Source organism: Curcuma longa, chromosome 12 (genome assembly GCF_044706935.1).
Source record: "Curcuma longa cultivar G26 ecotype Majalengka, Jawa Barat chromosome 12, ITB_CL_G26_1.1, whole genome shotgun sequence".
NCBI lineage: Eukaryota > Viridiplantae > Streptophyta > Magnoliopsida > Zingiberales > Zingiberaceae > Curcuma > Curcuma longa.
Window position 1 is genome coordinate 3,591,103 of NC_133872.1, and position 13,827 is coordinate 3,604,929.

Consider the following 13,827-nt stretch of genomic DNA (forward strand, 5'->3'; position numbering starts at 1 on the left):
TTCAGTTCGCCCCTGCAAACCTTCTGTTTTGAAATTTCTTAAAAAAAATTAAATAAAAATTAAAAAGATGTCTCTTTTATCAAATCATCAAAAGAGGCCTCCCATATTAATTTTTTATAAAAAAGAACATCTCATCCTCAATGACATAACTATTCTTTAATATTATTATTATTATTATTTTATCTCCCATCTAAGTCTAAATCAGACGTATTATAATAACTATAAAACTGTAATAATTACACAGTTATAGTAGCTACGATTTCATAACTACTATAACTGAGCTGTTATATAGTTGCAGCAGCTACCGTTTCGTAACTGCTACAACATGGAAAAAAATTAAGATTAAAATTGTTCAAAGCCTTCAAAAAGGATTTAAATGATATTTTTTAGCTTGAAACCAAGTCATTACAAGTTCCACTCCATAAGTAATTGTAGATCTCTGACGAATTTCGATTTGATATATTATGTGTCTTGTAGTTTAATCCAAGTAAAAAATTATAGTCTCTCAAAATTTAAGGTTTAAATTTTACGTTGCAGTCGTTACAGTTTCATATCTATTACAACTAAGCTATCACACAGTTGTAGCAACTACGATTTTGTAGCTGCTACACAGTTGTAACAACTATGAAACCGTAACTACTATAATGTAAATATTAAATTCTAAACTTTGAGAGGTTATAACTTTTGAATCGGATTGAACCATGCAACGCATAATATATCAAATCGAAATTGATTTAGATATCTATAATTGATCATTGGGTGGAACCCATAATGTCTCAATTTCAAGTTCAAAAAATATCATTTAAAATTTTTTCGAAGACTCCGAATAATTTATCTTAAAATAAATCATGTTGTAGCAACTATGATTTCATAGTTGTTACGTATCAATTATGATTTCATAGCTATTACAACACACCCAATTTAGGTAGGAGATATAAATAGCATAATAATGAAAATATTATTATATAACAGTTATATCATTTTATCGAGGATGAGGCATCCTTTTGATTTAAAAAATCAACGATGTGCCTTTAATGATTTGGTAAAAAAGTGACTTCCTTTTAACTTTTGTCTTAAAAAATTTATTGTTAACTGGTTGGTTAAGTATCTCTATTATTTTCATAACCCGCATGAGAGTATGAAATTATTAAAAGGTATAATTAGATATTTTTAAAATTTTAAAGGATATTTTTAGAAAGCATAAACTTTAATGGGTAAGGTGAAATTTTTTCTAAATTAATTTAGGACAAAAATTAAATGGGTGTCCATCATTATTTTCGTTATATGGGCGTTTCATTTATAATTAAAGTCAAATAAACGCCCTATTTAACCTGAACTACTCGAAATATCCTTACAATTTTTAATCATTTGACTGTGTAGAAGTTAGTTAACAATTAACTTCTACAACATAAATTAGTATCTAACTTCTATCATATTGATTTTATATTATTTTATTTTATTTTTTTTAAATGATAATCTAGTTAAAATAATATTTTAATAAATAAAATAAACAATAGAGATTTCATAATACTTACTAGATTTTAAATGAACATTATTTAATCATGATTAATAATGTAAAAGCTAATAATTAACTTTTATATATTGTAAAAACTAAATATTAATTTCTATATGACTTAATAATTAGATAACATAAGAGTATTTTGGACAGTCCAAAGTCAAACGGAACATCCTGTCTGACTTTAATTGAAATATTACGTCATCTTTTTACCCATTAATTTAATGGAACTGAAAGTTGGTATTAAAAAAAATGATAAATCCTAGTCAGTCTTATAGACTCAATCCCTGGAGGTGGCCGGCCCAATCCCACAGAAGTTTCCCACCAACCATCAGCGTAAATCGGGAAGCGCAGACGGCGGCCAATCCAGATGCCCAGCATCCTTTGATTGTGTTTCCCATTTGGAGGAAAATTCCTGCAAATACGCCGTAGCTGAGGATCGAACCGCGGGTCCCTAGGTTACAATCCGGATGTCATACCATTGCACCATTGCCTCGGGACAAAGTTGGTATTACAAGTTCATATATCATGTTACACTTAAAATTCTATCAAAGAAAAAACATCATTCAGTGATCAAATTAAAATATTATATGTTTAACCTATCGATTTGAATCATTTAATTCGTATTTCAAAATATATAAAAAGGTTTAACATATATATATAGTAAAATTAAAATATTTATAAACTATATATCTACAATTTAATGCGATAATATAATGTTTTAATTTATGTATATTTAGTTTAAATCGAAGCTATGTCACCTGTAGATAAATCTATTTAACTTCCAAATGATTACACACGGTTCAGTTTTGTAAAACACTGGGCTTTTGAACCAAGTCAAGAAATTATTAGATTTTTCGCTAATTTGGATAATTTTTCCTAAACCGAGTTGGAAATTTATAATTAAAATCATTTAAAAAGAAATTATTGCTTGCTCCATGATTGACAAAATCAAACCAAAAGTTCCACTATAAGCCTAATTTTAAAGGGAAAATGTATTGGAAGTTCATGAAATTAAATTTTCTTAGGATTTTCCTAACTCGTAGAATTTCACCATTAACACATCTTACTTTATTAGTGGTCAGAATGTAAAATGACAAAAAAAATTAAAAATCAAAATATGTCTCGATAAAAACTCTCAAATGGGCAAATATTAGAAGGGCAAAAAGAAAACTTTTCAGTTATTCAGTATTCATCGCAATTATTCAAGTCATTTAGACACCAAAATTATTTGGACCGAAGTATATCAAAGAAAACACAGACAATGCAAACAGAAAATTAGGAGAATGGTGATCTAATCCATGGCTAACTTTTAGGTCTTTCTTTGACAAAAATTATGAACTCTTACATAAAACATAGAATCAAATTAATTCCCGTACCAATAGACTGAAATATAGCACTAAATGTAAAAGAAACAATGGAAGTGAATCAACCGGCAAGACCTGTTTGAAAAAATTGTAGTACCAAATATTGCAGAGAACAAGAAAAAATCAGATGGGGTAGAATACTAACTGGCACTCTTCTGTTTGAGGGTTATCTTGTCACCTAAACTGAGAGCAATTCCTTGTGTCTTGCTCCTTATCCTGATATAGCCACTCAATTTGCCATCGGCCTGCTTCTCGATGCTTATGTTGACCAAGGCATCCTCTCCAAAGACACTCTTCGCATACAGGTTAGCAGCGAGAAATCCACAGTTCCCGTCCAGTGCGGAGCTGGAAAAGAAAAGTGAAGAACAAAAGAAAAATGATGGTAAGTATATGAAGAGTATGAGAAGCATGAACACATCGAGTGGAAGTTAACGGTGGTAAGCGAAGTTTACAGCGGGGTGAGGCACTTCATGTTTGTTGACTTGATAATATGATCTAAAAATTCCTTCTCATGTTGTATTATTGTGTTAACGGCAACCTGAAATGAATGAAAAAGGTAACATTCTAATTCATAAATCTCGTGATGTTCAGGGACATCAGGATTTACAGAAGAGATGAGATTGAACAACAAATTATTGAAGGCAAAATAAAATTTTCCTCCTTGTGCATTTAATGTAATTACCACTGGACCAGGAGGCAGGAGATTGAACGATCATGATCATAACAAGCTAGAAAAAATCATGAAATAGAATCTCAAAACTCAACATGCAAAAAAGTGTAATAAATAAAATTAGTTCTATTATCCTAAGATGATCTTCAAAACATTAGTTGTCTCTAAAATCCATCTGCTATAGAGCATATTAAATAGTAGTCTAAGGCATACCTAGTCTTATGCCCAAAGTTTTAGATAGCTAATAATTTTTAAGAGCTATAACAACATGAGCTACAACTCAATTTTCTTACTTTCCTCAAATTCTACGGTATCAACATTAATGAACATAAGAATCAACAAAAAAAAAGGTTGCCAAAGTTAGCGTAAGAACCAAACTACTGAAGAAAAAAAATCTAATGTTCAAGGGTTGTTAGGAAAAAAAACTTGTGTCAATTTTCCCAATACCCAAGGCGAAGCATCCTCAAATATCACATAAGTTTTAATGATGATTTGTTAAACAAATTGATGCATGTATACAACTATAACCAAACCTAATTCCGCTAAGTGGACTCGGCTATATGGATCCTTCTACGTCATTAGATTCTATCCCCTACTATATTATTTATATTTAAATAAATTTTATCTTGTTTTATTGTTGCTAATCAAGTCTTTTTTGATCTTCCTCTTCCTCGTTTGATGTGCACATTTATTATAATTTCACATCATCTAACTGGAACAACTATTGGTCGTCTACGTACATGTTCATACCATCTTAAACGTGTCTTCCTGAGTTTTTCTGCAATAAGATTTTCATTTCTTATCTTATTCATTGTTGTATATCCACATATTTACCTTAACATTCTCATCTCTGCAACTTTCATCTTCTACTCATATGATCAAGTCATAGTCCAATATTCAGCTTCATATAACATAGCAGGACTAACCGTCATTTTGCAAAACTTTCCTTTAAGCCTTATAAGTACTTTACAATCACAAAGAACATATGATGTTCTTCTCTATTTCAATCATCCCACTTGTATCCTATATAAGACATCTCTCTCAATCCTTCCATCTTTTTGTAGAAATGATCGTGAATATTTAAAACTATCAGTTACAGATAATTCATTATCTTCTATCTTAACAATTGTCTCATTACATCTAATATCACCAAACTTAAATTTCACATATTTTATTTTACTCTACTAAATCTAAAACCTTTCACTTTTAGCATTTTCCGTCAAGATTCGAGTTTAGCATTTATTTCTTCACATGCCTCATCCACCAAAACAATATCATCTACAAATAACATACATTGTGGTATCATATCTTGAATGTGTCCATTGAATTCGTCCATGATTAGCATAAAAAGAAAGGGACCTCTATCTTTTGGGGAACATTTCGATTAATCCATCTTAAGTCTTCACTCTTGTTATCACATTCTCATACATATCCATATCAACTATGCTAACACCTCATTTTTTTTAAAATTCTTCATATAATTTCCCTTGAGACTATCATAAGATTTTTCTAGGTCGACGAATACTATATGTAAGTCTTGCTTTTGTTCTCGATACTTTTCAATTAGTTGTCTAAAAAGTATATAACTTTTATTGTCGACCTTGGACCTTTCAGACATAAATCCAAATTGATTTTCGATCACCGTAATCTCATTTCTTAATCTTTTTTCTATTATTACTCTTTCTTAAAGTTTCATGGTATCACTCATTAGTTTATTCCTTTATAGTTTGCACAATTTTATATATCGCCCTTATTCTTATATAAAGAACTTAGAGTACTTACCCTCCATTAATCAATTTTTTTTTTAATTTTTAATATCAAGTTGAATAACTTTGTAAATCATTTAATACCTTATTTTCCTACGCACTTCATATCTCTATTGGAACATCATCTAGTCCAACTGTTTTTCTATTATACATCCTATTTAAAGCTTGTTTTACTTTTTAAATTTGAATTCTACGATAAAAATTTAAATTTTTATACTCATTTAACATACTTAAATTACCTAAATTAAGTTGGTCACTTAAACCTTTATTAAAAAGTTGATGAAAATACATCTTTCATGGCTCTTTTATTTCCTTATCATTTACTAGTACTTTATTGCATTCATCTTTAATACATCTTATTTGAATAAGATCTCTTGTCTTCTTTTCTCTCGCTTTAACTATTCTGTAAACATCTCTTTCCCCTTCTTTTGTATCTAATTTTCGATATAAATATTTAAAAGTTTCATTTTTATCTTTATTCACTACTTTCTTAGCCTCTTTCTCGGCTACTATATATTTTTTTAAGTTTTCCTCATTCATACAAGTACTAATATCTTATAAGCTCTTCGTTTTTATTTTACTTTCTCTTGTACTTTCTCATTCCACCACCAAGATTCTTTACTTGGTGGTGCATGCCCCTTTGATTCACCGAATACACTCTTGGCTATTATTTTCAATTTTGATACCATCTTATCCCATGTTATATTCGAGTCGTCATATATTTCTCCTAATACTTGTGCTCCTATCCTTTCCTTAAATATGTTTTGTTTCTCTCCTTTAACTTCCACCATTTAATTCTAAGAGTCGTGCATATTTTCAATCTATTGATACTATGCTTAAGATGTATATACAATACTACTAACCTATGTTGGATAGTTACGTTTTCCTCAAGGATGACCTTGCAATCTTTACAAATCTTTCTATCATTCTTCCACACTCTAAGAAAATTAATTTGCGATTTATTATTCTTACTTTTGAATGTGATCAAGTTTTCTTTATTCTTAAAAAACGTATTAACTAGTATACGGTCATATGTTATCATAAAATCCAATATAATTTTCACTGCTTCATTTTTTGTTCCAAACTTATAACCTTCATACACCCTATCATATTCCTTATTTTTCACTCCTACATGTCTATTTAGATCTCTTCCTATTAGAATCATTTCGATTGGCAGAATGTTTTGTAATACCTCATCTAGGTCATCCCAAAATATAGATTTGGTGTGTTTATCTAATTCTACTTGAGGTGCATATATGCTAATTACATTAATAGTTTCTTTCATCACCACTATCTTAAGAGTTATAATCATATCCCCTTTCTAATTACTCTTACTACTTCATCCTTTCATGAATTATCGACAACAATACCTACTCTATTTCTTGTTTTACTCTTTCCTATATACCATAATTTAAAACTTGAATTCTATATCTTTACCTTCTCTCCTATCCATTTTATCTTTTGTACACACAAAATATTAATTCCATGTTTTACCGTATCTACTACTTGATGCATGTATATTTCAAAATAAAATTTCACAATTTAATACTGATAAGTCAAACTAAGTAGACATACTTGGGCAATCATTGATAGAGACCTGAATTGGTAAAGGCAGAGAAATACCTTATTTTCCCACTCAAATTCTGCCCACATGTTCCTAAATTGTGTATCAGCACAAGTGGCAGGAGATATGTAATCCATGATGTCAATGTGGATGTCGTTGAGGACAACAACATTCCTCTCGAGCACATTTGAAGTTTCATACACAATATTACCAAAAATGACTCCAGTTTCTGTTGAAGAGACTTTTATATTGGCACGTATTTGTTTACTTGACTGTGATGCTAGAGTATAGTTTTGAGGTCGGTCAACAAGCTTCAGATCTCCCATGGTCGCCAACTCCAAACATAGATTTTGAAGTGTGTCTTTTGTTCGATTAATGACTGTGACATCAAGTACAATGTCATAATGATGAACTGTGACATACGCCTCAGCATAGACAGGATCACTGAATCCAGTTAATTGAAGAATTCTATTCAATTTATTAGCATCATCCCCGTCCTTCATAAATTCTCCAGTTGCACGTTTTAAATCATCTTGAACCTCATCCTCCAACTCAAGCTGGCTCATACCCTGCAAAAATTAACACATGCAAATTGAAAACCTTCATGATTGTATTGGTTATGAAAAGATATTCGACGGACAACTAAATTAAAGTTGTAATAGTAGCTTCTTCTCAAAGCATGACCTAATCCAAACAGTTTTTAAATTCCTGTCAATACATGAAGCGGGACCAGATTGAGTTGAAAGAGCCTCTGATTACAGTAACTGAGAAAAGAGGTGAACTTCATATGTTTTTAAAAACACATGAAACCTGAAATAAATTCAATAGTTAGCTGATGAAATGTTCAGTATGTGACTGCGCAAGTGGGTGCATTTGTTGTCTCTATTAGCTGATTTTCAACAACTATTTCATTTCAAATTGGAGCTTGAAATTGTATGATGTTTGTATAAGAATTGATTCTAAATAATAAATATGCAGGCACTGAAAAAAATAGATTTTTTTTAAAAATAATCTAAATATTTTGTTTTGTTGCAAATTAAAACTATACTTCATTACTGAGATGTTGGAGTACCAAGCATATGATATACAATTTTGCCCTTTTTGAAACTAGATGTTTTTTTTTGAAAAAACAAATCCAATGGTGACATGTAAGAATAACCCAAAAAGGGCATTATCTTGACATGACTCAAAACAAGGGAGCCCAATTGTTATTCAAAAAGTTAATGCACATTATGTAGTAGGTTTAAGAATTTGAACACTACAATTATCATCAAGTCATGTTTGTCCCAAACTTTTCAAGATCAACTATATGAAGTTTATCCTTCCATCAGGCTCTATGTAAAATTATATCATTAATAACATATAAAACAAATATATTATTTTTACATTAATTATGTTTTATTCAATCTTTCTTTGTCCTTTACACCCTTCCAATCAGTTAAATTTTTTTTTCGTCTTCCTTTGTCCCAACCTCATAGCATAGTTATAACATTTGAATCAACAATCTTCTCCTATACCGATCGGTATTATTTTTATTGCATTCTAATACCTTCATGATACCACCCAAGGAAAATACCAAAATTTTGGATCCAAAATTGATGGGTTAGAGTAAACATATCAATGCAATTATGCAATCTACTAATTGCCTTTCAGTATACACGCATCATCTCAATCCATTTTCTCTCATTTTGTCATCTACTAGAGCTACACCCAGCTGCTCTTGAATATTAACATTTTTATCAAATCCATGCATCCATATGAACATTCTATCTTTGCAACACTATGGATAGTAGTATTTGTTCTAATTCCAGTCATATAAAACTGTAAACAGATTTGTCTGTGGATCGGTTATTTGTATCTTATCCCATGTCCTTTTAGCAACATTACTAAAATGACTATTTTGACTCCATTATAATAGTCTAATCTAAGCTTAAGTGATCACTTGTCAAAATGAATATAAAATTTGATACAAAAAAGTTTCAAAAATTGACTTGTAAATTGTTAGTATCTCATAAAAAAGAAACTATATTCCTACTCAACACAATAGCAATACTGGTCTCCAGGACCCCCCATGGAACACATTTAAAAATCATGAATTATACTCATACTGAGTTTGATACAGCTAGCAAAAAGAGGTTCCAACAGTTCAATTTTGCAGCTGGAAAAACAACTAATGTCAACAACACGAAGGTAGAATATTCATTGGGCTTGTTGGGGCTTGTAGAGTAAACCAAAAGTCCACATTAAGTCAAATTAATACAATAAGAAGATACAGGCTATGGTGCAGCTAGGTGTGCTGCCCTATACCCTCTTACTTAGCTTGGCCAAGATTTAGATATTTAGGGAGCAACAGTAACCTGTTACACGTTCCTATGTAACTGAACTTGATGTTATATTTCATAAGTAGACACCTGAAGTAATAATAACAACAACAACAATAATAATAATTGATGGGACCTTCTATTGGGTGGTCCACCGGAGGTAACATGTCTCTTCGACACCCATGTGTGACTTTGGCTTGGAATTCCAAAGTCAACCTCCAGGAATACCGTGTAACCAGTAATTACCTAGCGATCGGTCAGTTTGCTAACAAAAGTTGGCATGAGCAACAAACTACCTCTCAATAAACATAGTTTGGACCAAAGTTAAATGTTTCTTTCCATCTTCTTCACCTGACTATCAGTACCACAAAATATTAGAATAGAATTCCCAACATATAACATCACAAACAAGAGCTCTATCATGAAAACTTGTACATAGGTTGGTTCATTAAGTTGTACGAGTATAACAACAATGACAACTGTGGTGTCCCAACTATTTAGGACATGTTAAATGTATGCTGTCCTGCATGTGTTTTAAGGATCTATCAATTGTCCAAGACATTTAAATAACTTTGAATTGGATGTACAAGCGTAATCAAATTGAAAAACAGGAACACATAGAAACCATATAAACAGAATTAATCAACTTGATCTGATTTTCTGTTTCAATTTTTAAACTATATCATGACATAAATACAACATCTGAACCTAGCTAATGCCCTTGATTTAATCATACCCATGCAAGCTTTTCATGTCAAATCTACTTAGAAAATGTTATAGTTTAGCATTGGGTCTAGAAGAAAAAATCCTTCCAAAGAAAACACAAGAACAATTATGTGAAGTCTTGAACTCAAATACAGCTAATATTACATTAAATTCTTCTTAGACGCTAAACTCAAAGAGGACCAACAGCAGTTACGTATAAAGTATGAGAAGAATATGGAAAAGTAAGAGAATAAAGAAATGTAAGTGTTTATAAATTGCCAGTCAAATAAGTCAATTTTGATTTAATATTAATCGGCAGTCCTTACCTTCCTGCTCTTCAGATGATAGAAGTCAATAAGATCATCAGGCTGTGCATGGGAAACTTGTGATTTAGCTTTAATATCCTCAGCCTCTTGGAACTGTTTCTCTGCCAGCATGTTTGCAAAACTCTGGCGGCATGACTGCAGCCATATTTTCTGAACCTTGTCATCTTTGTTGCAGAGCAATCTTATGCATAGCACTATCCTGTCATATGAGTCATTATCAATAGGGTGCGGAAGAAATGAAGACAGTCCCAATTGTAACAACGAAGTCATGATCAACAAGGCCCCAGTGCACGCTTTGTTTGCTTCGGACTTGGAGAAATGGACCTCCTTCAATCTCAAAACCAGCTTAGCCAGAGTGCAAGAAACAACGGCTCCAACAAAGAAGTCACCAGATAGGATCAACGATCTCAAATTACCAGGTGATCCTGAAGACCCAGGAAGCACTGGTGGAGCAGACGAGGCAATTTCTGAAGCAGCACTTTGTGTCGCATAGGTCCCATCTGCCAGAACCATAGGGCGCTTCGAAGAAACAGTAACAGACGAGTTGATCTGCAGAGGTTTCTTAGATGCATCAGCTGTTCCCCCCTCTTCAGCGGCACTGTAAAAGGGAAGATCTCCGAGGCTCTGCTTGATTACCTCAAAGCCACTCTCAACCTCTGGAACTGAAAGGCAGTACTCACCAATGATCCAAAGAGCACACGAGATGACCCTGGCAGCACGGATCTGATAGAACGTGTCGAGCAGCCTCGTGATAATCGAAACCCGGAGTTTCGGGTTACCCTCAATTATTTCTCTCACAAACAGAACCACATCAATAGCAGAAGCAACGTTTGTATCTCCAAGGAAATCCATCAGCAGATGGACAACAGTGCTTGCAACCTCCGGGAACTTGATAGCACATGCATGGATTGCCTGCACTAGCATCTGTCGGTACTCCCCATTCTTCTCGAGCTCGGTGCTCTGAGTCTTGACTACCTCCTTCTTGAGCAAAAACACCACCTCATCAACGTTCCTAGATGTGATAAGCTCGAGAGCAATGTCAAGCGTCTTGCGAGTGATATCAAGATTTGGACTTGAGAGTGCACGAAGCACATCCATGATCAAATCCACCATGATCTCCCTGTGCGATGACTTGAGCTCATTGAGCCGATCAAGCACAATGAGCTTCACATTGTTGTCGCTCTGCGAAAGGAGGAGCTGGCAATAGGTGTTTGCTACAGCCCGGATAGCGGTAGGAGCTGAGGACAGGGAAACAAGCGTACCAGCGCTTTCATAGACAACTGCAGCAGAGGAAGAATTCAGGAGAGAAATGATGATCTTGATGTATTTTCCCTTTTCCGCGGGATTGGAGCGGCAGACCTTGCGGATGAGGTCGAGGGCAGTCATCTGGTGGAGTTCACCCCAGTCAGGTACATGGTGCTCTTGGGAGAGGACGTAGGCGACGGCACGGGCCTGGGCACACGAAGCGAGCATGAGGAAAGCGTTGCGACGGGCCGAAGGGTCCTGCTCCGAGGCGAGCGCCTTCTCGACAAGCTCTGGGGCGTCAGGGATAAGCTGCTCACCGGCCTGGCCAGGGAGGCGATAGATGGCGGAAATGGCGAGAAGGGCGTGACGTCGGACAAAGGGGTGTCGATGCCCGACGTTGGCGAGGACAGAAGGAACAAGTGGCTCCAGAATCTCCGGCTCCGAGAGGCGGCAGAGAAAGCGGAGCGTGACGCCACGGATGTACTCGTTGGGGTGTTGCAGATTGTTGCGGAGGTTCTGGCAGATGAGGATCATCTCCGGAAGAATGCGACCGCGAGCGTCGGTCTTGTCGATGATCTCCAGGTAGAGGAGGAGCAGCTTCTGGACGGTGTGGTCCTCGGAGGGTAGGACGTAGCGGACGATGGTGATGAAGAGCTGGGGGAGGACCTCGCCATTGAGAAGAAGCATGACCGCCTTCTTCATGGCGTCGATCTTGGCCTCCGCGCCGTTCCCCTCGAGAGCTTCCTTGATCTCGTTGGCCATAGCGGCGGAGCCCTTGTCGAAGTGGATCAGAAGGGTGGAAGACTTCTCCATCGAGCGCGATCGGTTCCTCCTCGGCCACAGGGGAGATGCGAGAAATCTAGATCTGGATGCGATCTGAAGAAGACGCCGGAAATTGGGAAGGCGGAGGAGTCGGAAGAAGGAGGAGGAGGAGGGCGAGATCTGGATCGCGAGGAAGCAGGCGGAATGAGGAACCACTCCGGCCTACGTTTATTTGGACAAGACGGAGAGAGATCTCGACTTGGTTCGATTCGGCCCAAGCCAAACCTGGTTTACTGCTAAAGGTTCGATTTGAAGAACTGGGTTCGACCAAACCCGGCTCAATTTACTATTCACTGATTTTTTATTTTTTTTTATAGACAAAGCAACAGCAATTTGGTTGAGGATTATAATTGATTATATTTATTAATTTAATAAATTATGTTATTAAGTAATAATTATTTTATTAAAAATATATAAATTTATTTTAAATTTTAAAAAATTATAAATAAATTATATTTATTTTTTATATATTATTAATTTATTAATATTATTAATTTAATTTAATTTAATTTATTTGAATGAGTAATATAGTAAACATTAAATTATTATATTTTATTCCCTTTAAATATATAAATTAAATCAAATAATATTAAGTTATATTTTATACCTCATAATCTTAATTATATAATTATCTGATAATCACATAATTAAAATTATATATGATAATTTGAACCATACCGTTAGAACATCTAATGTGCTACATCAAATAAACTTTTTTATAATTTTCAATATGCTAGCATAAAAATCTATTCTTTGCAATTAAAAAATCTTCTTACAAATCTCAAATCTCAAATCATTATTAAGTAATTACTAATCTCGCCCACATGGTTAATTTCAAAAATAAAAATAATTTTAAATTTGCACTGCTGCTCTGCTGTTAAATGAAAGACCTTAAACCTCCACAATGGTTCTTACATTGGAAATACCCTCAGAGTCCATTTGGTTCAAGATTATCATTAATAATTTTAATTATCTATCTAAGTTTATCAATAATCATCTTATTGATTTAGATTATAATAGGTTCTTAAGTAATATAGTATCATTAGCATATCAGTAAAACGTCAACAAATGGATTATAAACTTGGAATACGATTACTTCGACAGTCTAAGATTTTCTGTGATTCTGAAAATTAACGAAATTTTTTTTCATGATTACTCTCCGATTTTAAAACTGAGTTAATTGAAATATATTATAAAATTAAATAAATAATTTTTAATTTAAATACTTATAAATTTAAAATATTATTTTATTAAAAATATATATTTTTTTAATTATTAAAAAATTATAAATAAATTATATTTATTTTTTATATATATTATCAATTTATTATCATTATTAATATTATTAATTTAATTTATTAATTAAAAATAAATTAAATCTAAGAATAATATAATAAATATTAAATTGATTATATTTTATTCTTTCAACTAAATAAATTGAATCAAATAATATTAAATTATATTTTATATCTCATAACTTAATTAAATTTAACTTTGATTGTATGATTATTTGATAACATAACTA

The 13,827-nt window shown here is 33.1% G+C and overlaps 1 protein-coding gene across 1 annotated transcript; it reads right to left on the minus strand.

The window, feature by feature from the left end:
* Positions 1-2,794: 2,794 nt before the first annotated feature.
* On the minus strand, positions 2,795-12,454 carry LOC141843564 (coatomer subunit beta-2-like). Its single transcript, XM_074731623.1, has 4 exons — positions 10,236-12,454; positions 6,943-7,452; positions 3,336-3,421; positions 2,795-3,228 (listed from the first exon to the last, which is right to left on the minus strand). Exons 1-4 carry the CDS (start codon positions 12,291-12,293, stop codon positions 3,024-3,026), a joined length of 2,859 nt encoding a protein of 952 aa, XP_074587724.1. The 5' UTR covers positions 12,294-12,454; the 3' UTR covers positions 2,795-3,023.
* Positions 12,455-13,827: the final 1,373 nt, after the last annotated feature.